Source organism: Ovis canadensis, chromosome 20 (genome assembly GCF_042477335.2).
Source record: "Ovis canadensis isolate MfBH-ARS-UI-01 breed Bighorn chromosome 20, ARS-UI_OviCan_v2, whole genome shotgun sequence".
Lineage (NCBI taxonomy): Eukaryota > Metazoa > Chordata > Mammalia > Artiodactyla > Bovidae > Ovis > Ovis canadensis.
The window spans coordinates 34,895,089-34,922,579 of record NC_091264.1 but is presented as its reverse complement, the minus strand read 5'-3'; the positions used below and the strand labels follow the sequence as shown (position 1 = coordinate 34,922,579).

At 40.3% G+C, this 27,491-nt stretch overlaps 1 protein-coding gene across 5 annotated transcripts; it reads right to left on the bottom strand.

The window, feature by feature from the left end:
* Positions 1–793: 793 nt before the first annotated feature.
* On the bottom strand, positions 794–27,486 carry SLC25A27 (solute carrier family 25 member 27). 5 transcript variants are annotated; one of them, XM_069562692.1, is made up of 9 exons: positions 27,131–27,452; positions 24,454–24,645; positions 22,590–22,674; positions 21,850–21,972; positions 20,569–20,681; positions 16,901–16,985; positions 11,954–12,046; positions 11,244–11,346; positions 794–1,585 (listed from the first exon to the last, which is right to left on the bottom strand). In XM_069562692.1, the coding sequence occupies exons 1-9, from the start codon at positions 27,234–27,236 to the stop codon at positions 1,574–1,576; spliced, it is 912 nt and encodes a 303-aa protein (XP_069418793.1). In that variant the 5' UTR covers positions 27,237–27,452; the 3' UTR covers positions 794–1,573. The 5 variants fall into 5 exon arrangements, with proteins under 5 accessions (XP_069418793.1, XP_069418791.1, XP_069418792.1 ...); XM_069562690.1 differs by lacking the exon at positions 794–1,585 and adding an exon at positions 3,708–5,435 and having other exon boundaries at positions 27,131–27,486; XM_069562691.1 differs by lacking the exon at positions 794–1,585 and adding an exon at positions 3,708–5,183 and having other exon boundaries at positions 27,131–27,468.
* Between the last annotated feature and the right edge of the window lie 5 nt (positions 27,487–27,491).

The window sequence follows — 27,491 nt, the reverse complement described above, 5'->3', positions numbered from 1 at the left end:
CAACTCCTGAAGCTTGCTCAAACTCATGTTTGAGTCAGTGATGCCATCCAACTGTCTCATTGTCTGTCGTCCCCTTCTCCTCCCACCTTCAGTCTTTCCTAGCATCTGGGTCTTTTCCAATGAGTCAGTTCTTCACATCAAGTGGCCAAAGTATTAGAACTTCAGCTTCAGCATCAGTCCTTCCAATGAATATTTAGGACTGACTTCCTTTAGGATAGACTGGTTGGATCTCTTATAGTCCAAGGGACTCTCAAGAGTCGTCTCCAGCACCACAATTCAAAAGCATCAATTCTTCAGTGCTCGGCTCTTTATTGTCCAACTCTCACATCTGTACATGACTACTGAGAAAACTATAGCTCTGACTAGACGGATCTTTATTGCCAAAGTAATGTCTCTGCTTTTTAATATGCTGTCTAGGTTTGTCATAGCTTTTCTTCCAAGGAGTAAGCGTCTTTTAATTTCATGGGTGCAGTGACCATCTGCAGTGATTTTGGAGCCCAAGAAAATAAAGACTGTCACTGTTTCCACTGTTTCCTCATCTATTTGCCACAAAGTGATGGGACCAGATGGCATGATCTTAGTTTTCTGAATGTTGAGTTTTAAGCAACAAAGTATGTGTTCTTTTTGCTAATAGAAACATTTCAAATCTGACGTTCTAAAGCTACTTTCTGTTTCAATTTTGAAAAGTAAAGATAAAGCTTTAAAAATCATCTCTAAATTTGTTATTATTTGAAATTCAAAGACGCACCAGGATGAAATCACAGGAGGACAAAACAAAGCCCTTGACAACCCATTAGGCATTTTAAAGCATTTATTTTAAAAATCAGAATGATGCGCTATATTTACTCACATATATTCCTGTTTGTTACCAGATATTTTCAGCAAACAGACATCTTTAAGCCTCTTCATCTGCTTTTATCAAACCTTCAAAGTGGATCCTGCTGCTGTTGACAATCACAGCAGCCCGCTAGGGGTAAAGTGTGGGGAGAGAAAAATAATCACATCCTCCTCAGAATTCAGAAATAGTAAAACACTTGAATGGGTAAAATGTACATACAAATAGTGACAGAATTTTCATACACACTCTAAAAGGAATAATATAAACATATCACATATTTATTAATTGCTCATCATCCAACCAAGTATTTTGTATTTAAAACTATCAAGTTCTAGATTTTTGAAGGACAGCTATTAAACTGATGACTACTTCTTTAAAATTACCTGTTTAAAGACACATGATCTTTTGAAAATGCAGTTAAGCACTGCATATGGTAAGGAACTGCATGAAATCGAGTGTTACTGACCTGATATAATTATCCATAAGGTAGGAAGAATACAGCATATGACTTATACGTGTACATGCTTTTTTCTCTCCACCCACCCCCACCCAATCTCTGAATTCAGCAGATTCCTTCTAATTGACTTCTATTTGAAGTTTTAAAGAGAAACAGAGACGGTCCTTGCTTGCAAGAGTTCATTCATCGAGGGGAAGCAGACTCACGTCCATGCAGACAGACAGACATCCGCAGGAGGGGAAGCCATAGGAACAGAGGTGTTGAAGGTCTTCAGGTCTTCAGAGATCCTTCTAGATGTTAAAGTGAAGACGAATGGGTAGTAGTGGTGGGCGAGAATGTTAGGCAAAGAGCACAAAATGAACATTGCCTGGGAAGCTGCCAAATGAAGAACATCTTCAGGGGCGATGCATTTGTGAGGAGGTTGAGTGTGGGTGTGCAGTGAAAGGCAAATATTAGAGAAATGGGTTGAAGCCAGGTTGAGAGGGGCCTGGATACACTATGAAAGATTTTAGTTTTTCTTGTGTGTGTCTGAAGGAGTAACTGAAGGTAAGAAGGTGGGATGACATGCCCACTGTTGCCTGAAGGAAGATGTGTCTGCTGCTAGTTGAAGGATTTCCAGCCACATAAAAAGCTTGTATTCTGCTCTAAGTCCTGAATAAAACTCCTCATCTTAAAACATGAGAAATTAAATAAATCCAGGAAAAAGAAAATCCCAATAATTTTAAAAAATCTTTTCTTTTTTTAACATGACATTAATATAACGACCCTCTTCAAGTATATGTGCAAGATTCAAGAGTTCAACCACTTCATCTTAAAAAGAAATGGACCATCAAGAGAAATGAAGGGACTTGATTATACTACTTTGTCAGAAGTAGAACCCCAAATGTTGGGTTGGCCAAAAAGTTCATTTGGGCTTTTCCACACCACGTTATGGAGAAACCCAAATGAACTTTTTTGACCAACCCAGTAGGATAAAGGTCTTGAGAATCCAAGTTCAGCCTTTTCTCCACATTTCCTGGCATTCAATAATATATGTATTTTGGGGAAATCATTTTTAAAAGAGTTCTGGTTTAACTGAGGAGAAGAGCATCAAATATTTTCACCCTCAAGTAACCACCAAGTATTAAAAGATTTTTTTAACCAACAAGTGTTAAATGAAAGATTTTTCCAGTGGAGGTCCTAAGGGAATCTGTTTTCATACATAAGTGGTTATGCCTAAAAATTTAAAGATGACAGAAAATCAGTTTCTCATTTAAAACTTCCTTGAATTTGTCTCCTTCCTTTTTTCTTGGCACAATGAAAGAAATTTCAGACTAGTCTTTTGATAGTCACAGATCTTCAAATAATGAAGACAAAATTATTTGATTCATACCATCTGTAAATTTTGTTGAGTACCTAATGGCAAATAAATGCTACTAGCCCTACCACTAGTGGCTTATAATTAAAATAGGATTTGGAGCACTTGATGAAGATACATTATTCCTCACTGAAAGCAAATTTAAGAAATGTTCTCTATTTAGATATATGCTAATTCACTTATAAATAACAAAGAACTGTATATAATTAAAAATAAGAACACGAATATTTTTTCAATGAGAAAAAAATCATTTGGGAAGGGGAAAAAAGTGGAAGCTAAGCAAAAGAAACTTAGAGGTTAAGTATTATTGATACTGAGCTGAAGATAAACACCAAGCACAGTTATGTTACAAGAAAGTGAGACTGAAGTGTTAAGTGAGACTGAAGTGTTAAGTGTTAAGTTACAAAATTACTGAAGTTCTTTCTTTTTATTTACTGTGGGTTATTCCGGAGAGGAACAAGACAATTTCAAGGTGGTAAAATGAAGCAAAGTTCCAAGATACATTAATGAAAATGATTTCACTGGAAAAGCATGACTGTGCTAGGATATACGTGTCATCTACAGGATTTGGTCAGATTCTCGGGGGTCTTCATGTTTTAGCTGAAGTGTTTTAGACTCCATTCTAGAATGTATGCCAAAGGCAATTCAAATTCATTTAAAATGTCTATGACAAAAAAAATGCCATAAAGAAAATCCTGTTCTTGGAAGATTCAATAGTCCTGGACTGGGATGTTACAAAAATGCCATGAGACATTTACTCAGTACCTAATTAGTGTATAACAACTATACACTGTCAGTGGTAACAATAATTAGAAGATCTGTATTTTTATCCTGATTCTGCTACTGAATAAATTATGAGCATGAACAACTCTACTTCTCCAGGCCTCAGTCTCCTAACATAGAAAATAAGACAGTTAAACCAGACCATCCCAAGGAGTCATTTCAGGTTTTTTTTTAAAAAAAATCCAATAATTCCAATCCAGACATCAAGGAATAGTCTCACTATGTAAGCAACGCTTTCACCTCAAGCCCCTCAAAGAATAAAGTTAAATAAGTTTTTCCATGGTCCAGTTTGCATATAATTATTTTGATCTAATATTTACTTGATTTACAAAATGATAAAATATACACAAAAAACAAAGTTTCCTAAAGTGGTTCCAATACAGATAATTTGAGAACTTAAGTACATATTATTATTTTAAGTATATTTAACAACTCAGTTCATACAGGTTGACAAATACAATGGAAAAGTAGACCACCTAATGATTTTAAGAGATTAAACTCCACGTTCTGTAAATTCTATTAAAAAAATAAGCCACTACATATTAGTACATCACATTAATATATTTTAAAGTATATGTTCCCTCTTAAATGGCAGTGATTATACATTAGGGCAACCACAGAGCACTTGTAAACTTTTTTCCCTTCAACATCATTCATACCCATGATACATCCTGTTTGGTCAGCGCCAGTGTCTCTCTTGGGTCTGAGCTTTTGGAGTTTTCCTATTTTGACAGTTATAGGCTTTTCCCATAACTGTAGCTATCCATCCAGAAATGCCCAGTGTCTGAGGCTGGGGGAACAGGTGCCACAGAGGTGAATGTGAAGAAATCTCTCACCTTTCTAAGAAAAGGGATATGATTCAGTGACTGGAGACATAATTGTGTACCACAGGCAGTTTATACAATCACTTTTTAGGCAGGAAGCTTTGTCAGATTGAGTAAGACAGCTTTCGTGTGATTTCTGAGTTCTCCCTCCCTCTCTCTCAGGCCCTTAGAGTTAGGGAAGGGGGGATTAAGAGAGGCTGTATGTCGGCTGACTTCATGTTACCTTTGCTGTTAAACGCCACTGAGAGACTGATGATACCAGATGTCTCTTTATTAAAAGGACCTGTCCACCTGAGCTTTAATCAAATAAGCCCCGTTTTTCATATATTGAGATTCTTGAGAGCTAGTGACAAATTCAGGCTGAAACGGGATATAGCACAAAGCAGACATTCTTTTCTGTTTTCATTCAGATGTGGTCTGTGGCTGCCAGGAAGTCTTTAGCCGATGTGGCAGAGACCTAACCAAGGAGCACAGATCACAGGGCACTGAGGGAATGAGGCTTCTTCCCTTGAGATCCAGACTTTTTTTTTTTCACTCCCCTGGCAAGAAAAGGTGCATCAACCTCCTTCAACACTAGGGAAACTCAAAATGTTTCTTCATTCACCTCCCTTCAGTTTATAGTATATGCACTTTAATGACAACAGAAAAGTGAATTATCAGATTTCAGTTGTAAATACTGACACAACACGTTAAGTATATTCCTTGGTCCCTATGTACGGATGTATTTTTCCACATCCCTACTGTCCACTTCAGGTCTGAGATGCTGTCTCCCTTCTGGCACTTTCTCCTCTAAGCAGGCTCTAGAGCATAGCATCTCAAAGCTTGAATCTTCTCGCTCAAGTTAAGTGGTCAGGATTTGATCCTTCCTTAGAAAATGCTGTGCTGGGGTCTCATTGGGTGGTCTTGTGTGATCCAATCAGATTGCTTGTGAACAAAAAGAGGAGTCAAAGAGAACTTGGGTTTCCAGGTAAAAATAAAGTGCTGCCCCCTATAAATCACAGTCTCTGTGGAGTAAGGTGTCTTCCTAAAGAGGTAGAAATAATAGGGGGTGTGTGTTGCAGATGCCCGCATTTCAATGATACTGAACACTGTATCTTTAAGGGCTTAAAATGGACTGACTCCACTCATCTCTCTGATTTTTTCATAAGTAAGCCAGAACACCAGTGACCAAGGGGTCTGAAAGATTAACCAAAGAAGTTAGTGCATATTTCAAAGCAATTATAAATCTTCTACACATATGCATACACATCTTTGAATGATGAACTCATTTTGAATCCACTTAGGCTGAAAACAAATATTTTGGCATTTCACCTTTCTAGAGCACCTTATCATTTACAAAGCATTTTCAGGTCTGATTTGTCACAGATTTCTCCAAACAATTTACAATGGAAAGGAAAAGTATTGTTACCCCTGTTTTACAGATGAGGGCACTAAGGCTTAGCAATCAGATGCCTGCCAGCATGGTGGAGTTGGACCTTGGGCTTCTGACTTCCATTCCAGGGTTCCTTTTACTGACCATTACTGGATAAAAGGCTAGGATTCAGCATGCCTGAATTCTAGGCTGGGCTCTTTTCTTCTACATGTAGTTTGTGTAATGTATGGAGCATGACAAGGAAGCCTTGAAAGTAGAGATGAAAGATTATCCTTTGAGAATTTGATCATAAAACCAACACCTGGTATATCACATAATGAATATAACAATGCACATGAAGTGGGGAAAAGGGCTTTCACCTCAGAAAGAACTGGCTATGAAGGTGTCACTGTGCCAAAAGGAATTATAAGGGGATGCTGCTGTTGCTGCTAAGTCGCTTCAGCCGTGTCTGACTCTGTGTGACCCCATAGATGGCCTCCTACCAGGCCCCTCTGTCCCTGGAATTCTCCAGGCAAGAACACTGGAGTGGGTTGCCATTGCCTTCTCCAATGTATGAAAGTGAAAAGTGAAAGTGAAGTCACTCAGTCGTGTCCGACTCTTATCGACCCCATGGACTGAAGCCTACCAGGCTCCTCCATCCATGTGATTTTCCAGGCAAGAGTACTGGAGTGGGGTGCCATTGCCTTCTCCGTATAAGGGGATGAGGGTTAATCAAGAACAGAAGATAAAAATGCTAAAGACACAGATGGCAATCACAGAGGAAACACTGGAAGTAATCATCAGAGAAAATATGTCTTGGAACCACTTCTTATCTGGTTTGGTTCCTAAGTTATGGGTAATATTGATCAGAGAGAAACTCTAATCACACTAGAGTATAGAGAAATAAACCTAAGCAATTAGAGTGTAAAATGTATTTGCTTAGAGTGTTTATAAAGCAACATTTATGTCATATGTGTTTAGAAATGTTGAGCAAGTTATACTAGTAAACTGAGAATTCACTAGTGACTTTAGGAGAATACACCTTTGGTCAGTTAAGTATATGAAGATATAGACAAAGAAGCTGTGACAACACCACAGTCTTGTGACAATAAAAATGAAGTGAGCCAAGGATATGACTGCAATTGGATCTAGAAGCAGGGGTCTCAGTTAAGTATGGACTAGGCAGTCATTCCTGATGGCTCTGGTTATCAGACTTCTTCCTCACAGCAGCCAAACTATATGCGAAGGAAATAAATATTAATCAGGGATTGAGCAAAGCGAGGGCATGCTATCTCTAACTAGTGTAAGGAACTGGGATTAGGTTTAGCTGGGTTTTGAAGAGTTAAAGAGGGAGAGCCAAATAGCATGTGCAGGATATAGACTGGATATACTGAGCCTCTGCAGAAGGGCATATGGCCAGCACCTTCTTTTACTTGTTTCTTCCTCACTGGCATAGTTGTACCACTGAAAAGAATCCAAGTGTGTATAACGCCATGTTATCATAACTGCTGGAAAAAAATTTTTTTTCTCTGTGCTTTTTACTGTGGGGTTGAACACACAGGGACTCTTGAGTTGATCTTTTTCAATATCAAGTTTACAGATCAGCTCTTCCTGTTATTATTATTCTGTGTTCAGCAGGCAACCTTCTGATTATGACTTGGCTCCCCTATAGTTTGAATTTAACTATCCAGAGGACTTCAGCATTGAGATCACTGGCCAGATCTATTTCTCAGTGTGGATGGGCCAATGTTGTGGTCCAGTCATCGGTTTCAGTGAGTTTGGCTGAAGGGCAGTTGTATGTGCAAAGGCCGATTTACTTGGAAATGCTCATGAGTCAACAGGCTTCTACGCTCAGGTCCTGTGCTGTGGCTAATCAACAAAGCCACGCCACCCTGGTGATCTTGGGTGGTTAGCCAGTCTGCTCCGGTAACCTCTCTTCATCACCATGCCCTGTCTCTGTTTTAAAACTTCCATAATGAGCTGCAGGACCTTGAGATACTCAGTATACCATCTTAGTTAGGACCATGGGTTTAGTTGGAGTTGAACAAATCTGCAGTAGATTCCCAGCTACATGAACTTGAGCAAGTTTCTTATACTTTGAGCTGTGTTTTTCTCATCTGAAAAATGAGGATCACACTACCTGTAATGTTAGGTTCTTGTAAGACTTAAAAAAATTATGTGTGTAAAGAGCTTAGCACAAAGCTTGTCATGCATTAGGTATTCATCCTGGGGTCATTTATACTTCCTGAGTCTCACGTTACAAAGACAATGGGTCAGATCAAGTGGTCTCAGTGCTCCTTTATACTGGGCTGTTCTCCATCACCTCTTGGTTTCGTTTTTCATCCCTGGTCTCACCCATCCTCATGGTCTTTCCCACCAGAAACGTCAAAGTCTCATTTCCCTTCTCTTGCTCCTTCCCTTTCTCTGTCCGATCAGTTACTATGTCCTGTGGAGTCGAACACAAATGTTCTTGAAATCCACCTTCTCTCCATTTCTACCATCATCTCCTGGCTAGACCACCGCCAAAACTTCCCTTCTTGCATTCTAACTTTCATGATAGTTTCGACTTTGCTGCCACAGTAGACTTGTCCCCAAGCAAATATTAGCACATGGCTCCCAGGTTCAAACAGGTGCTTTCTACTGCAGTTTCACCTCAACTACTGAATTGGCCCCCCTAGGTCCTTCTCAGCCTGGTGCCTAAATGCTCTTCTATGTGCTATTCCCGTCACCAGCCCTCTAAGGACCTACAGTCTAGCCACGCAGAATTTTCTGCAGTTCACCAGACATTTTGGGGTCGCCCGTGACTTGCTTATGTTGCTTCCTCATGGTTTTCTTGACAAATACCTACTGATCCTTCAACGCTCGGATCAGGGATCACCTCTGGGAGGCCTTTTGGGACTTCTCAGAGTTCAAGCCATTTTTCTCGACTATGTGTGTCTCCATGTTTTGTTCACAGCACTGGCAACCCTCTTTAGTAATCTGTGTCCTCTGAAGCCAGACTGCCCGGGTTTGAACCCCTCATGCCAGTAGTTAATGACCACCTAGCCTGGCCAAGTTATTTAGACACTTCACTTTAGTTTTCTCCTCTATAAATGAAATATATGATAGTAACCTTCTAAATAGATTGTTGGGAGAACTCAAGGAGTTAAGCCATGAATATGATTAGGACAGCACTGGCCATATAGCAAGTGACTTCATAATCTTAGCTTTATCATCTCTGTAATTTTAACTACATACGTGTCTATCTTCTCCCATCACATTGTACGCTCCTTGAGAGCAAAAACATACACATCTTATTCCTTTGTGTTACCAGCACTTATAATAGGACCTGGTTTATGCAGACCAGGTCAAAATCTTCCTTTCCATTAAATATCCATAGATTTGCGATAACTTCAAAGTATAATCAGGACAATGAAAATAATCTTTTAGAGCTTAGGTGTGCTTTTGTATCAGATATCACCAAGGGCTTTGGCTGTTAGTTTCATGTTAATAGATAGATACCTACTACCCTTGGAGATGTCATTTATCCCCAATGCTTCAGTTATTAATCTGTGTGTAGACGGCGCTCAGGTCTAATTCGCCATCCTCATGATTCTAAGATCCAGGCCAATATATGAAGCTAGTCATCTAGCTATATCTCTTCTTAGATGTCCTGCTGCTGCTGATGCTGCTAAGTCGCTTCAGTCGTGTCCGACTCTGTGCGACCCCATAGATGGCAGCCCACCAGGCTCCCCCGTCCCTGGGATTCTCCAGACAAGAACACTGAAGTGGATTTCCATTTCCTTCTCCAATGCATGAAAGTGAAAAGTGAAAGTGAGGTCGCTCAGTCATGTCTGACTCTTTGCGACCCCATGGACTGCAGCCTACCAGGCTCCTCCATCCATGGGATTTTCCAGGCAAGAGTACTGGAGTGGGGTGCCATTGCCTTCTCTACTTAGATGTCCTATGAGTATCCAAAACTGAACAAATCCAAACTAGACTTGAGATTCCACCACGAAATCTTCTTCCCTGCAAGTGATCCCATTTTAGGAAACTACATCATTGGTTGCTCAGGGCAGGAATCTGGGAATGAAGCTCAATTTTCCTTTGCTTCTCCAACCATTTCCCCATCTCCATCCGGTTGTGTTCTTTTTTTATCTCCTTTCTATCCCCACCCCTCTTTTTTTTTTTTTTTAATCTATCTTCTTCTGTCCCCACTGTCATATTCTAGTCTGAGTTATCATTATCTGTCATCTGTCACAACTGGTCTTTCATCAACCCACACAGCAGCCAGAATGATCTTCCTAAAAGCACACGTCATCAGGCCAATGCCCCTCCCTCTCAGGGACCGTGAGGCCCTCCCAATCCCACCCCTGCCTCTCTCTGGCCTCACCCTGGTCTTCTCTCCTCCACATCTCTGTGCCTTGGCCAGCTGGCTTTCCTTGAGTTCTCTGAGTGCATCATGTCCTTTGTCTACTCCAGCTAGTTCCTACACCCAGAGTGTTCTTTTCTTCCCTTTTAACCTAGTTAAGTCCCAGTCATTCTTCACATCTCAGTGAGAAATCATTCTCCAATGAGGTTTACTTAACCTCCTAGCTTAGGCGGTCCTTACTTGCTGCCTATTCTGAAGGCACCATGACCCTCCGCCTTGCCCCCTCCCAACTCTTCACTCAGGGATTGTCTTGCCCTAGTCTGGAAGCTCTAGTACTGGAGTAGGGACTGAAGCTCTGAGGTTCCTCCTAAAGTCAGGGACGGAGAAGAGGGCTTTGTATGGAACACGTGCTCAATTCATATGATTATTCTATATTGTGTAAAGCATTGATTGAATTTCTAAACCTGTAACTCCTATTTTTTCAAATATGTTCTAACTCACAAAATACTCGAGTGCCTTGTTTTTATTGTATTTGTTATGTTATTTAGATAAGTCTATCTAACTCTACATGTTAATTCACTTTAGTAAAAACACAGTATCCAAACCAAGTGAAAATGATATGATGTCTTCTTCCTAAGCAGAGCTTTGTGGTGACAGGTATTAATGGGTGGTAGTGGTGGTTTAGTTGCTATGTCATGTCTGACTTGCTACCCCATGGACTGAAGCCTGCCAGGCTCCTCTGTCCATGGGATTCTCCAGGCAAGAATACTGGAGTAGGTTGCCATTTCCTTCTCCAGGGGATCTTCCTGACCCAGGGATTGAACCCATGTCTCCTATATTGCAGGTGATCTGCATTGCAGGCGAATTCTTTACTGCTGAGCCACAATGGATAATCCAATATTTATCATCAAAGTAACTAATTTTGTTTGAAATAGTGACATTTTCATAACAATGGTCTCTAGTATGAAATCTGTATACCTGTCTCAAATTGCAATATTTTGGCTAAATAGCAAAAGTCTTTACATTTCAGAACAATCTATCCACTGGCTTTGTAACATCAGACTATCAACCTATTCATTTATGATGTAACTGAATTATTTTACTTTAATCTACCAAAGGGGTTGGAGGTAAAAGAAAACAAAAAGAGAAAAGAAAGAAAGAACCATGATTTGGGGGCAGAACCATGCCAGAAGCCAGGAGTGAAAAGGGAAAATATTGATAGACGAAAAGTAATATAAGTACAATAAAAACAAAAACAAAGGCAAGAAAAACCTAACTTTACCATTCGAAGCCAAGATGGTAAAAATCCTTTATAGAGACTCAGGAATCCTTCTCCTTGAACAGCTTGAATCAAGCAGTCAGTAGATGATTTATACAGAAGGCCCCTAAAAAGGAAAGAAGACAATTTTGTTAAATTTCCTACGTGTAAATAGATGTATAAATAAAATTTAAAAAAATAGTCTAGGAAAACTTATTTAACTATCTTCTGCTAGTTTAGAACAAATAACATTTGTGCTTCTGTATACATAGAACACCTCTTTTGAGTTTAAAGATATTTTTCAAGGTTGGTTCTTGGGATTCACTCCACCCTTGGTCTGATAACTTAGAATTCACTCCATCTAGTCTCTTCAGAGAGAACATACTGTTCTATAGCCAATCAAATTACCCATGTTACTCATAAGTCATGAGCTTCTGAAAAAATGCCCTGCAAATTCTTAACAAAGTATATTTTCAAAAACTCTATGAAATCAACAAAGTCACAATAAACACCTTGTGTCTAAACAATATGATGGTTAAATTAGCTTATTTCCCCAAATGCACAGTAATTTTCCATCAGACACAAAGTGGGTAATTGCATAAAAACAATTTCCTGGTTGAACACATGTAAACACAAAAATACATTTCCAGCAAGAATAAATATGAGGAAGAGTCTTTAAAGAACATTGTTATTATAGACATTCAGATACATGCAGACTAAGACTTTCTATCTACCTTCCTTGTTTATCTCGTGGTTGATTCATTATTCGGCTTTTGATGACATCAGCAGGTGTTCCCAGAATAGAAGCTACCAGTCCAGAACATAAACTGTAGATACAAATAAATGAAATTGAAAGGTGGTATGTAGCAGCTTCCAAATTTTAAAGAAGGGGGATTTGATATTTGGAAAGAATGAAATACTAAATCTAGTCCAATAATATTCTTCGTAGTGATGCTCTTTTAGCTTAAAATCAATGATAAATTCATTCATTAAAGAGCTAAAAAAAATTAAAACAATATCTAGTCAACAGATATACACTGAACATCTGCTGGAGGCAGGTACTTTTCTAGGCAGTGAACAAGACAAATAAGATCCTGTCCTCAAGGTACTTAACTGGGGAGAGGCAGAGGAGAAATGAATAATTTCAGGTACGCTTAGTGCTGTGGAAAAAAAAAATTAAATGAGATCACGTGATAGGGATTAACCAAATGAGAGGCAGTCATGAAAAGGCTCTTGGGTGAGAGCAGATCTTGACATAGATGGTTTCTTCTCACCAGCCAGATCAGAGACTAAAGATGCAGGCCGAGAAGGCTGAGATTTTATCTTCAATGCAAAGGGAAAGGATCTTAAAGTGGGGGGGCAGAAATCACATAATCACTCCTTTTTGAAAAAGGCTTCCGGTCAGTTATTCAAGACAGACAAAATTGATGCGGCCAACCCACTGCAGACTAAATCAAGATTCTTTTAAATGAGTGACTCAACAGTTCAGAGGCCACCAGCAGCCCATTATGTATTATGGGCACGAGAAAGGCAATACAGGAATATGACTGACATCCCATAACCCGAGAAGCCATTAACTGCTGTAAACTTTTCCAGGAGAAACACAGATGACGAGAAGATGGGTGGTCATTCTGAATCAAGCGAAATGAAGGCCTGAGACCCAGAAGTTGGCAGCTGGGTCCAGAGACGGGAATCAGGGGGGTGGGAAGATTGTCTTATCTTGGGCTAATGGAAAGCTAGAAAGGAAAACTGTGTACAACTTTTATCTCTATAAGGACCGCTGACTTCCGGGCGAAGCAAAGCCTTTGAAGTTTCTGAAGGCTGTGTAGTGGGGAGGTTGAAATTGCATTAGGAATCTTCACACTCTCTTACTTTGAACTGCTGGAGCAGCAAGCACCCAAGTTCTTTTATGACTCTTTCAGATCAGGATTGATCACTCAAAGGAGAAACATACTTCAGGAATACCTGAATTCAAGAGAAAGAACCCATATAACCTTTTACATTTTCCAGCAAGTGACCCGACTGTGTATATAACTCTTCTTGGGTCTCTGTTCACACGACAGGCCTATGTGCAAAGAACTGCTTCACCATATATATCCCGGGAGGGATATATTTAACATTCTTTCTTTTAACATTTTTAACATTCTTTTAAAATTCTTTCCTATTTGTTCAGATCCTCTGAAAGTCAAGATTTAATATCACAATTCCCCAGGCCAGAATACTGAAGTGGGTAGCCTTTCCCTTCTCCAGGGGATCTTCCCAACCCAGGGACTGAACCCAGGTCTCCCATATTTGCAGGCAGATTCTTTACCAGCTGAGCCACAAGGGAAGCCCAAGAATACTGGAGTGGGTAGCCTACCCATTCTCCAGTGGATCTTCCCAGCCCAGGAATCAAACCAGGGTCTCCTGCATTACAGGCAAATTATTTACCAACTGAGCTATGAGGGAAGCCCTCATTTTAATATACCTTCATTATTTTTACATAGAAACAGGCAACCAACTACAAAATTCACCTACATTCTAAAACTTAGTCTACTAGAAACAGCATGCAAGACCAGTCAAGAGATGAGAAAAACAAAGAAGACAGAAAAATATACACCATTTCCCCTTTTTGACTCAAAAGGCTAGAAAGAAACACTACGTTTTCACCGGTTCACTTGCTTCAGAGAGGCTGGGTGCCGGATCAGCTATACGTATGTTTCAAGAGTGGAGATTACTTCTACCAGACTGTTAATATTATTAATAAATTCTACTTTTAAAAGATAGGCAGCCCTCATTCATTAGTAGTCATTAATTAATGTACTTATTAAAGGATTTGTTTAACCTGTATAATAACCACATCAAGGATCCCCTTTGGCAACTGTGGGCCTGTTCAGCACACAGACACCTTGGGGGGCAGCTGCCAGTGGCCTGCCTCATCCTCCTCTTATCAAATTGTTTGCAGGAGGTAGTCTGATCTGGCTACGCTCCTTTAAATATTAAGACAGCAAATACTGCATTAAGGAGGCCTCAGGTAAGGTCGTATCTAGAGTCAAAATAAGACAGAGCCATAAAAGTTACATCACTTTTGCTTAGATACTTGACAGGAACATGGCTACTTTTTGCTATTGACCTTTATCACTCCTTGCCAGTAATACCCACCGAGTGAAGCCCAGTATGTTCTTAAGTGATGATAGACAGAGAATGATTGGGTACGTCCTCTGTTCTCTCCAGGAGACCAGATGGCTCTGTGCAAGGTTAGTCTGTATTAGTCCACGAGCACGGTTTCAGGATAAACAATCCTCTTCCGCATCAACTAAATAACCATGCTCATATATGATCTTCATACAGTGTAAGCTAATCTTTTGCCCAGTTTCGCCTCTCAACAGCCTCATGATTTAAAAAGAGGGAAAGGGGGACTCCTCTGGTTTTCCCGTTCTGAGTAATTTCCTTTCTACTTCCTCCTATATTAACATACCCTTGCCACCTGCCTCCCCATCTCCCTAAAATCCTAGCCACACGTCTTCTACTGCTCCTTCCCTGCCCTAGAACTTCAGCATACCTACACCATTGCTTTTAGTAGATGTGCTGCTCAAGTGAGCACAGACACCATTGTTTTTAATTATGGTAAAATACATATAACATATAGTTTACCCTTAACCATTCTGAAGCACCCAGTTCCGTGCCTGCACTGTTTTCACTCCTCTTCTTCATATCAAACTCCCTTCCCTCGGATGCTGATGGCTCCTATAAATCTCTCGATTGCACAGCTGCAACCCTCTTTAGACCTCGGTGAGCACTCATTCTACCCTGTGATGCAGCGTCCAGGACTTCTGGATCACACAGCACTGTTTACCTACCCAGGTGTGAGTTCATGGACAGCAACTTTTGAGCTGCCTCACGGACCACACACACTCCCCCTGACCCTATTTAAAAACCTGATCCAGTGGGTAGGGCTAAGAATGAACCAAGTACCAATCATCTCAGCACCCAATGATCTCAATCATTTGCAAAACCTGAATTAGAGAACATAGGGTAAACTTATTTCAGTTAGGGCTGAATATAGTCATGGGAAATCTTATGTCTTTCCAAAACAGGCAGATCCATTAAGTGGAGCTGTGTCTATTAGGCAGATTTACATCTGTTGGGAAATCCCTGAATCTCAGGTTAGAGGTGGTATTTCAAAGATCATTTGGGTAAAGACAATGAAAAAGAAACAAAGGTAACCTCACTGCGGAGCTGTCAGAACTGAATATCCTGCTCCCAGAATAGATGGCAACATTGGAACAGCAAAGTCCCTTGAGAGTTGAGACTATTTCACAGGATGACTTGACAAGGAAGAACAGGGGAAGAAAGTCTCACAAGCAGAGAGAACAGCATGAACGGAGACAGTGAAGGGAAGGTCACGTTGGGTACAGATATGATACATATGTTTATAGGATGGAGGCCCCAAATCCTGTTTGCTTTGAAGGAGGCGGTTGGGCTATTGGCTACAGAAAATATGTTATTGCTTGTGAACATACCTGGATGAGATTTTAGAATATGAAAGGTGAGCAAAGATAGACAGAATGATTGCCCTAGCAGCATGAAAGATAACACTTATTTTAAGAGGACAAATAAAGAAAAACTATACTAAGAATATAAAGTTAAAGTGAACCTAAAATTAAGAATCATTTCTATCTAGAGCTATACCTCTAAATATCACTGACTTGGCACTGCTTAAACAGTTTTGTGTGTGTGCGTGCTGAGTCGCTCAGCTGTGTCTGACTGCTTGCGACCCCATGGACTGTAACCCACCAAGCTCCTCTGTCCGTGGAATTTTCCTAGGAAAAATACTGGAGTGGGTTGCCATTTCCTACTCTAGGGGATCTTCCCAACCCAGGGATCAGACCCACGTCTCTTAAGTCTCCTGCATTGGGAGACAGATTCTTTACCGCTGTGCTACCTAGGAAGCTCTCTCATACAGTTTTGGGGTTGTCTAAATAGCATTAAGGGTTCTAGAATTTGGAAACAAGATCAGAAGCTAAACAGAATCATAAGGCCACTCAACATCTATAAAGTAACTCATCTTAATGGAGAATCTGAACTTGTGTTGCAAAGAATTTAAGCTGTTTCTCCTTCCTAGGAAGCACTTCTTTATCATGTCTCTATCCATCAAGAGCCACAGCCCTTCCAAACACTTATCTAATCCTATCTCCTTTATATGCCCTTCTAAGTGGTTCTTTTTTTCTCCCTTCCCTCCCTGCTGCCCAACTCTACGGTAACTAGTCCCTTTCTTTTAGCACGTACTGTGCAGTGTTTTTATACTTGTTTTGGTTTTCCCCCTGGTAAACTCCCTGGGAAGCAGTGTGGTTTACCTTTTGTATCTACTGCAGGCCTTGCACAGTGTCTTTAATGCAAACAATGCTCAAATGTACCCACTGAATTGAGTTGGATAATCAATTGTCAGAATCTGACCCTGGGATAGCCCTACCGAAGTGCAAATATTTGGGGAACTTTAACCTGAAATATCCTGCCCCTCTCTTCCACATTTTAACTGCAACACACTTTAAGAAAACTGCTCTTTATAAAGGTACTATTGCCTTTCTTTAAGGGTGTTATCACTAGGTTCCCAATCAGAAGAGATAAAAGTTAGAATTTATGCCAAATATGGAAGAGTGAGACAGGAAAAAATAGAAAGAGACAAATTAAAACAGACTTACCTTGATAAGCCATGAGTCACGATGTTGTCCTCAAGTGGAGTATTCAACACCAAGTAGTGTTTTACTGTGTCGTAAGTGGTTAAATCTGACAATACATAGAGAAAGAAAGTTTAAATGTCATTCACTCAACAATGAATGTCTTCTGTGTCAAGAATGTGCTAAGCGTGGGACAAGAATGTATACAAAGATGAAAGATCCCATTCTTGTTCTCAAGCAGAGAAAAGCAGAGCGACAGAGGGAGGGGGAGGAAAAAAGGAAGGGAGACAGACACTCAATTATATCATCTGAACATCTGAATCCAGCTTTGCTCAGAGTCAGCTCAACCCCTGCACTCTTCAGTGCTGGAGCTCACGAATTCCTTTTTTAGCCTAAGCTAGGCTGAATTGAGATTCTATCACTTTAAACAAAAGATCCTGGCCATTATTCTACATTAAGCTTTTTGTACTTTTTTTTCTAATGACAATGAAGAGCTGTTGAAAGGTTTTAAACAAGGGAGGGCTAGATCACAATCATGGAATTTTATAAAGATTACCTACACCAAAGAACAGGGAAGTGAACTGTAAAGAGCTAAGAATGGGTAGATATATTTGCTCATTCACTGGACATCTGAGAGCGTACCATGTGGTGGGCATTATTCTACGTACTGGGGAAAGAGCCATGGACAAAAATGAACAGAATCGCCATTCTTTGTTGAAGGAGGAGACAATAAACAAGTAAGTAAGCCACGTGGCATTTCGGATGGCAGTAACTGCTCTGAAGACAAATCAGGCAGGAAGAGGGGACAGAGAGGGTGTGAGGGTGGAGAAGGATGGTTCGTGTGAATTTTAAATAGAACAGCTGGAGATGACCTCAAAATAATATTTGAGTGGAGACCTTCAGGAAGTTTGAGGAAGTAAACTTTGGAGATATCTATGAGAATGTGTCCTAGGCAGAACCACAGTAGGTCAAAAAGGCAAAAAGTCAGCTTTGTGTGTTAGAGGAACGGCAAGAACGCTGGTTTAACAGGAGCAGAGGAGGCAAGAGTCGGAGAAGGGGACTGGGGCAGAGGAGTGGCTGACCTGGGCTAGTATTTACAAGATGACTGTGATAGTCTACTCAGACTATCGGGAGACAAGACACATTAGATACGACCACTAATTAGATTAGAACTACAGTTCTTCTGGTAAGAGAGTGGTGGCTTGGATACTGGGGTGTGGAGCACTGGTCAGATTCTGAGTGTCTTGAAGACAGAATCAACAGATCAGCCAGCAGACTAAATATGGAGGGAAAGAAAGGAAGCAAAGATGACTACAAGGCTTTGAGCTTGAACAACTGGTAGGACAGAGCTGCCATTTATAGTGATGTGAAAATGAGAATGGACTGATTTAAATGTTTTAAAATGACAGGCACCGGTGATCCTGATGAGAACAATTTCACAGGCATAGTGGGGCAGAATGGCTGTGGGATGTATGTGTGTATGTGTGTGGGGGGACCAGTTAGGATATATTTGTAGTGTCCAGGAGGAGGAGATTAATAGGACTTTGGACCAGGGCATAGCTCTAGGGGTAAAGAGAAGTGGAAGAACTTGAGATCTCTCTGGGAGACAGAACTGGCTAGATTTGGTGACTGGTTGGCTGAAAGCAGTAAGTAAAAGCAAAGAGGTCAAAATCATGCCTAGGTTTCTGGGTCGTTCAACTAAAAAGCCATCATAAAAATACGATGATATCATATTTTGAGATTGGGAAGAACAGAGAAGGAAGTGATTCAGTAAATGATTTGGTTTGGACACATTCAAAGTAATATACATTTGAGACACCAAATGAAGATGCTGAGTAGAGAGCTAAAACTCGGAAGAGAACCCTGGGCTGCAAAGATATTGAAGCAATCAGTTGAGGAATGATAATCTGAAAGGTTTTCTGAAAACCAGAATATCTACTAATATAATGCAGGAGACATCAAGGGACTGAAACAGCAAACTATAAAACAGACTTACTTCCTTTGGTGTTAAGTGGTATGTTACTATAACTCTCAAAACTGCTATTTATCAGTTTCTTAGAATCATATAATTTTGGTCTTAGAAAGGAGTCCATTAAACATTTGTTGATTATGTCAGAGGGGCTGGGAAAAGTAAGAGGGACTGGGAAAATAAAGGAATAAAATACAGTCCGTGCCTTCAGGGGGCTCAGAATCCAGGGGGAGGAAATAGACGCATAGAAGAAAGCAATGCAATGAGGTAAGAACAGCAACAGAGCTAAGCACAGACAACTACGGAAATACACACAGGGGCATCCGGCACACCATGGCCTCGGAGGGCTGGTTGTGGGAGGTTCAGGTGAAGCACATGATGGAGAAGACACCTTAGCCACATATTAAAAAATCTGCAGAAGTAACTAAATAGAGAAGAGGGAAGACGTTGAGGCAGTCTGGTGTGTGTAGGCAGTGGAACCTTTTCACTTATGGCTCTGCTTCACTATGTGCTCCAGAATCAATGAACTGCTCAAACCCAGAAGGCACAGGTTGATTTATGCAGACCTTCTGTGTTATGAAATTTTCACTTTGTTCTGTGAGTGATGAGAAGCCAGTTAGGGGTTGTAGGGATACCAGTAACATGTTGAGATCTGTATTTTCGATAAAGCTCTCTGGATATCGGGTCCAAATTTGAGGGCAGTGGAAGAGATCGGTAGATGCCGTAGCAGGGGTCTAGTTGTGTTTTGATGGTTACTACTGTAAAAATGGTCATTGTAAGGATACAAAGGTAGTAGTTACTGGATGGGGGAACCTTTTTCTTTTCAATGAAATATAGTTGACGTTCAATATTATGTAGGTGTACTACACAGTGATTTGACAGGTGCGTGCATTATAAAAAGGTCACCATGACAACAAGCCTAGTAATCACTGGTCCTCATAGAAAGGTACTGCAATATACTGGAATACTTCCTTATGCTGTACATTACAACATCCCCATGGCTCATTTTTGTAACTGGAAGTTCATACCTCTTAATCCCTTAAAATTACTTTGGTTCCCTACTCCTCTCCCCTTGAGCAACCACTCATTTATTCTCTGTATCCATGAGTCTGTTTTCATTTTGGTTTGTTTTTTAGATCCTGCCTTAAGTGAGATCATCTGGTACTTGTCTTTCTCTGACTGACTTATTTCACTTAGCTTAAGGCTGGAGGGGGGAACTTTTAAGAAATATTTAGAAGACAGAAGAAATCAGTGACTGACTATGGGAAGTGAGAGATGGGAATGAGTGAAGGAAACATTGAGGTTTCCAGCCTGAGGTGTCCAGCTGTACAAGACGGATTATATAGCAAGAGGAGCAGGATTACTGGGGGGAAAGATCTGTAGTCTAGACATAATGACCATCACATATGGTACATACGCCAGTTTGAATCTTAGAGGAAGGTATGGGGTGGGGAGGAACCCTTAGTAATGGTTTGGTGTTATCTCCTTACTGTCACAAGTTGCTAGTTTTAGGAAATCCTTTTCATACATCATTGTAGAATAAAGTGAAACCACTCTAGGGAAAATATTCGATTACAACATTACAACATAAAATAAGACTGTAGCCAGTACATATTATTAAAAATAATAACATAAAAATTCTCATTTTCCCCATTGTAAGTGCTTATAGTTAAAATAATTAAGGTGATCAGGACTTCTCAGAACTCAATAAAGTTTCAGTTACCTCCCATATTCACCAGCGCTGCTCTTTGTATATTGGGTACCCAGCCTGCCCAAAGCCCACGAATTCCTCCTTCAGCTAAGATTTTTGCAAAGGCATGATGCACACCACGAAATCTAAAGGGAAATAATAATAAATGTGAAAACTCTATGCATTCCTGTGTATGGGATGCAACTGTGTAAGCTTCATCTATAACTGTTAATGATTTCGAGTACAATAATATCTTAACTGTCTAGAATTGTTAACAAGTAAAGCAACCCATGTACGACTAATTCCCAGATAAACTCAACAGTTTTTTAGAAAAAAAGGCCAATTTTTTATTTAAACATTTTTATGGAAATCTTCATAAACTGTAACATCCATCCTCTTCTCAGATTATTAAATAGATTAAAACTCCTTTCTTGACATTTTACATCGTCTGTGCACATATTAATTATAGGAGGGAACGGTGTCTATCAGACCTCTAAGTTCATTTTCCTCATATTATTTGAGACCTTCAAATTTTGTAATTTTATCAAATGACAACATTAAAAGATTAATTCTCATATCACTTCATGAAAGAAATGATATTTTAGACCAAAAGTTAGGATGAAGAATTTCAGGAGAGTTCTTAAAACTGAATACTTTTAGCTTTATGAAAATTTATCTTTTCCTTATTTTGCACATTTTTCTATACACAGATGAAATGATGCTGGTAAACCAAAGTGGGAGACCTCTGATATAAAATTAAAACCTAGGTTGTATATAGCCAGAAATACCTGGTGTCAAATACCACCTTATCACTTACTAGCTGTGTGGCTTCACTTAGGCATTAACCTCTCTGAGTCTCACCAAAAAGATAATATGATCTGTTTACTGGGCATTCATAATTGCTATTCTGCTGCATAAGAAGTATGCTCATGAATAATGGTCACCATAGCTAGAATTTATTTATTAATAGAATTTACTTATTAATGCACTTACTAAGCACCAGGCCAAGCTACGAAGGCAGAATTGGAATTCACACCACGGCAACTGTTAATGATCAGATTCTTTCTATGAGGCACCAGTAGGGGACGAGTCTAGCTGCCTTGGCTGGAAAAGTAGCAGAGTGATGGACATGCAGTCTGTCTGCTAGAGAACAGCTACAGCATACCAGGTAAAGAGAAGGCCCCACTCCGGTCTCCTCTTAGTGAGTATCACTTCCAAACTAGGAGTCACAATGAATGCCTTTACTGAATGTTGGGGCCCAAAAATGCAGAGGTCAAAGGGGAAAGGAAAGGTACCTGTTAGTGGAGGACCTACCGCAGTGGTTTTCCTTCAAGTTTCCTTTTTCCTTCCATTTGCATTTGAACCTTCACTAGGTCAGTGGGGTTGGCTAAAAATTGGCCAACAACACCAGCCATCATCCCTCCAATCACTGATTTCCTAATTATAAAAGGAAATACATTTTTCTAAAGGTTGTTATCAATTCCACACATTTTGTAGGAAACAATACCATGCTGGTACAGCCCCTGCATAAGAGATTTAAGACAAAGTGAAGCAAAAAAAAACAAACCCACACAAACCACAGAGGAGAGTAGATGGTTTGTCTACTGATGGGAGGGCTCAGGGACCAGGAGTCAAAATTCAAATCTGAAGTTTCAGGCCCCTTTAATGGCCTGAAATTCAAAGGAGGGACAGTTGCTTCAAAGACATAATTTAACTGCAGTTTAATTCTGACCACAGGGGAATAAAAACAGCATTGATGTAGTCAGTCTAACAAAGGCTGGTAAGCCAAGTTTTATAGGTTACTGTTTTAGTAGTTTTACGAAATGAAAGGGTTTTGAAAACGTTCCTCTCTTTGAAGAGACTCTGTCCCTGGACTCTTTCTCCTTTCTTTTTATAAAAGCTGAAATATAGTGGATATATGATATTAAATAAATTGTAGGTGTACAATATAGTGATTTACAATTTGTAAAGGTTAGGCTCTATTTATAGTTAAAATACTGGCTACATTCCCTGTGTTGTACAATACAGTGTATTATTTTCAAAGCAAAACTTACCAAAGGGGATAATGCTTATCTTCACTTTTGCCAAATACAACTTCACGGAGATGTTCATAAGTGACCATTCGACCTCCAGAATACACTGTGCAAAACAGAGCATTGAAAGGATGAATTCAGCCCTACCTTTAATAAAGTAAGAGGATGCTTTGACGTAGCCTAGCTGATCTCCCTAGCTGTGTCTTTCTCTCATATAACCTAGGCTTCTGACACCTGGCCTTGGTGGTTCTCCAAACGTGCATGCCTTGTAAAGCCTCAGGACTTTTATGTTGCCTGATCTTCTTGAATGGATTATCCCTTCTATAATAATGGATCTATAATAATGGATTATCATTGCTAACTCCTACTCTCTCAAGACTCCAGTCAAAGAACATGTTTTCCAGAAAGTGCCCTCTGACCTGGCCTCCAGTGTTCTAGGCCGTCATCACACCTGTCATGCTTCTGTGATCCCCCAGAACTCCCCAGGTGTGTGTCTAATACTGCACTTAGAAACTGACTTGGTTTACTTGTTCATCTTTCCAGCAGACCATGAGCCTTTCAAGGCAGATTTTGTGTGTTTTCATTACACTATACACCCTAGTACAGAGCTTAGGACACAGCAGGCATTTTCATTCAATAAACACATGCAACTTCACTGGATAATTTACTATGTTAAGGTAATCAATCTCAAACATATTAAATGACTCTTAACTATAAAACCACATATGGTGGTCAACAAAATACAAATGAAAAGAAGTGAAACTCAAAATGATAATAGGAAGCAAGAAGAAGCTATTAAAGAAAAGAATAAGAAAGAAAAATCATGAAAATCAATACACGGTATTCAGAGAGAGAGCTTTTCTTGATATTTCAGGAAGTTTGATGCAGGATTTTAGGATAAAACATATCAAAATCATACAAAGTACCAAAACAATCATATTTCTGGACAGTTCCTGGTGAATATACTGTAATGTGCTCATCTGGAAAACTGAAGCTTTAAAAATACAAAGCTGGTAAATATTGGTACTGGGCACTTTTCTGATCAAAGGTCCCTACATACTTGAGGAATAATTAAGAATATATAGAGAGGAGGAAAATGCCATACCCATCCCTTCTCCTTTTGAAGGCAAGTTTATGTTCTATCCACAAGCTAGAAACTCAGTAACTTCTATTATTGTGGGTGCCCCACTGGAAGCAGAGCAGAAAAGTTTCTCACTGGCAGTATTATAATTTCAACTGTTTTCCTTTCAGAGTGACTAAAGGCCCACATAGGTAGCCTGGGAAGTGAGGCAAAAATCACCTGTGTTGCTTTTATTCTGTTGCCAAGGTTGGATTAGATAGTCACCCTTGCTCTATTTGAGATCAACCTGGCCTTGGACACAAGGGATAGAGACTGGTAAGATCTGGCACTGCATTCAAATATATTTTCAATTTCAAAGACTGTAAAAAAAATAAATAAATTTTGTGTTTAAAAATTCCTCAAGCTGATAAAAATCACAGTGATTCATCTTCTTCTTTCTTAAAATTAAAAAACCTTTTCATTAGGAATCCTTTCAAGCATACAGCAAAGTAGAGAAAAATAATACTCTGTCTATCATGGAGATTTATCAATTACTATCATTTTCACCTTACTTGCTTTTTCTTTTCCTCAATCATTTCAGAGTGCATTAGAAAATAGCATGACATCATGACAGTTCATCCCTAAATACTTTTGTATGAATTTACAAAGCCCTGAGGCTATAATTCCTTAATAAGCATTGGTGGTTAAGAGATTATATATTCATTTATCACATTAGTAAAAGGAAACTAGCTGGCTTTTCGACACAACAGGAAAGCAGAGGAGACAAACACAGAAATCATGACAAACTAGAATCAAGATAAATACCTATGTGTCTGTAAATGGCGGGTGTCACTCCTTGCCAGAGCTTTAGAAAGCCTTCCTCCTGGACAATCCCTAGGGCGGTGCGTACCATGCCCCTGTATGGAGCAGACTCTGCTGCACCATCTCCCAATCGAGCAAGGGCGGCTTCTCCTTGTATTTGAAGTCGAGTTTTTGTGAGGTCGAGGGGAAAGGTTGCTGACAACAACGACAAGAAAAAACAAAACGAGGGGGAAACCCATAACATTCAGAAAAGCGAACAAAATTTTCTTTAGAAAAATCACAGGACCCAGATTTTAGTCACCACAAGATGGGTGATTCTCAAATTTCAGAATACATTAGAATCAACTAGGGAGATTGTTAAAAATTACATTATTTCCTAGCCCCACACCTACAGAATTTCAATAGGCAGATGGGGTTAAGACATCAGTGGATTCTGACACACTCCCAAACTTGAGAATCACTGTCCCAGAGCACCAGAAAGAAAACAAAAAGTGACAAGCCTTGGGTTCTTTTCAGTCATAAATGTCCATCTAAAACCTACTTTTGTCCTCAATTTTTGCTTTCCAGTGGGAATAATTTCAGGTATCTATAGTCTAAGATGTGCCCGGGTCTGCAACCGTGATTAAGAGCCAACGTGACTTTTAGAATACTGTACTATTACGGCAGGTTCTTAATAAATGCCAGATGAAGCTGAATTCTGTCATTTCGTGGCTAATGCTCCCATGTAGATGAATCACTGGCCTGACTATCTGAAAAATAGAAGATGCATCATAGAGTTTATCATTTCTTTTCTACCCAAGGGTTGCAGGCTCAATATTCTTTCAAGAAAGGTAGTGTTGAGTTTTTTTCCCCAGCACTGATGAGTTTTCTGCATGACCTCCTTAACAAAATACTAACTATACCTGAAATTTTTTTCCTAATGATTACATCTTGAATTAGAGGTAGACCTTTTGCCTTGAAACAAGTGACGCTAACTGGCTCACATAAGGAAGATCAAGCTCTTAACTTTATATACACAACGATTCAGATAAGTTCATAAACATCAGTGACACTGCATGTCTTTCCAGTGATCACCATCTGATACAAAACTATAGCTGTGCCTTTTCCAAGAGAATAGTCAATCTGCACCACTGGTCTTTGGAAAAGTTAATTATCTTGCTGATTGTTTTCCTAAAACACAAGTTGTGTGCATACAGAGAATTTAAGCAGTGCTTTACTGACATATGAAGCCTGCAATATCTTAAGATATAGCCACTTCTATATTAGCATAATTATGCCTCTTCAAATAATTTTGACTTTCTTGCTGGTTACTTAAATAATGCTTCAGGTTCTGATCCTAAATCGTTTTATACTCAAAACTATCTCATATTTTGATTCCCCTGGTTCTCACTCCTTGCCCCCTACACAATTTTCTACAAGTTTTTAACAGCAGGAAGTTTCCTTTACAAAAGCCATTGGTCACAGGTGAAACATTGGGTTAAAAAAAAAAAAAAAGAAACTGGGACTATAGCTAATCATTTAGAAATCTGCTTTAAAATTTTTTTAAGTTGATGAATTGTATTTCAGCAAAAACAATGGATAATAACTCTTCAGCTTTAGGGGAACAGAGAGAAAAAAAAATAAGGAGGGTTCAAAGAGAAAGAATGGATGAGCCCTAGGAGCAAAAAAAATCATGTTTTGGCGCTGCTGGAAATACAAAGTAAACTTGTTTTAGAACAGGGCAAACTAACACAAATGAAAACACATTGGAGCTACTGCTTTTTCTTTTCCTTTTTTTTTAATGGGCAAGAAGATGAAAGCGTCGTGTTAAAATGCACAGGGAAGGCTTCACAGGCGAAACACGAGCACTATACTCATGAAATTCCTGCAAGAAGCACCTCCCGTTCTTGCAAGAGCATCATAACTCCGCTCTAAGTAGCCCCTCTGACTTGCTCACGCAGATGTAACTGTTCATCCTCTCTGCCCTTATGGTAACACCTCCATTACAATAAGTAGCATAATGTAACTGTCTCTGCATGTCTCCCCACCAACCTGTAAGAAGGTCTTTATAACCGCATCTCCACAGTCTCCTGCACTGTGCTCATTATAATAATGTCGTGATCAATCGATGCCTTGCCTTGGATTTAGCGTTTATATATTAACCTCTCAGACTCTCGCAAGGTATACACAGTGTAGCTGAGCTCAGCTCAAAGAGGTCAACAGGCAGATGCTGAGTGGATGGATGCTCGGTAAGGAATGGGTTAAGAACTTAAGTCCCACAAGTTGAGTCCACAACTTGGACCCAAAACACAACGATATAGTGAGGCTGGGTAAAAATATAAACAGAGATGTCCTCAATAAAGACGGAAAGTGGATTGTGTTTTTAAAAGGTGCATCCTCACAAAAGGGAAAATGATGCCTATAGGAGAGTAACAGCTCAGGAAGCTTCTAAAAGGACACATTCAGGTGCAACAGCACATCCGACGGAGACAAAATTGGAAGGAAGAAACCTTCGTGACCTCCACTCCCTCCTCCTCCTCCCAAGACTGGCCTTGCCCCCACCCCGCCACACCTGCTAGGAGGACAGGTGTGGACCGACAGGGTTGCATCCACTCGGAAACGAAGCCACCCGCCCGGCCCCCCACCCTCGGGCGGCCCCTGGAGGTCGAGCGGGGGAGGCCCAGGCTGGACGGCCGGGTACCTAGCTCGGCCACGGTGGCCGCGCAGCCCGACAGGAGGAACTTGCTCGCGCGGGGCCATCTCTGGGCGAGCGGCGAGAGGCTCTCCGCATCGTCTGGAGTCGACATTCAGCAGCAGCACGGGACGACGATACGCCCCTTCTGGCCCGCGTCCCGCGCCGCGGCTGGCCTGCCACCCGGCCAGGGCGGCCCCTTCTCAAGCGACACGCTGCGAGGCGGGGATCATTTCTCTAGCTTGGCTCGGCCAGGCGGGCCCAACGAACCCGCAGCCTCCCTGGCAGCCCCAGGCTGGAACAGCCCAGGGGATGGGGAGCGGAAAACAGCTCGAAGCCCCCGAGGCTTCTGGGAAATGTAGTCCGCGTG

Bases quoted from the DNA above. Each gene is read 5' to 3' on its own strand.
- SLC25A27 (XM_069562689.1), bottom strand. From the start codon at position 27,236: ATGTCGACTCCAGACGATGCGGAGAGCCTCTCGCCGCTCGCCCAGAGA. The intron at 20,682-21,849 runs GTAGGTCCTCCA...ATTTCCCTTTAG, and splicing joins CTTGAAGGAAAACCACTGCG to ATTTCGTGGTGTGCATCATG. The intron at 12,047-16,900 runs GTAAGTCTGTTT...TTGTATCTACAG, and splicing joins GTGACTCATGGCTTATCAAG to TTTATGTTCTGGACTGGTAG.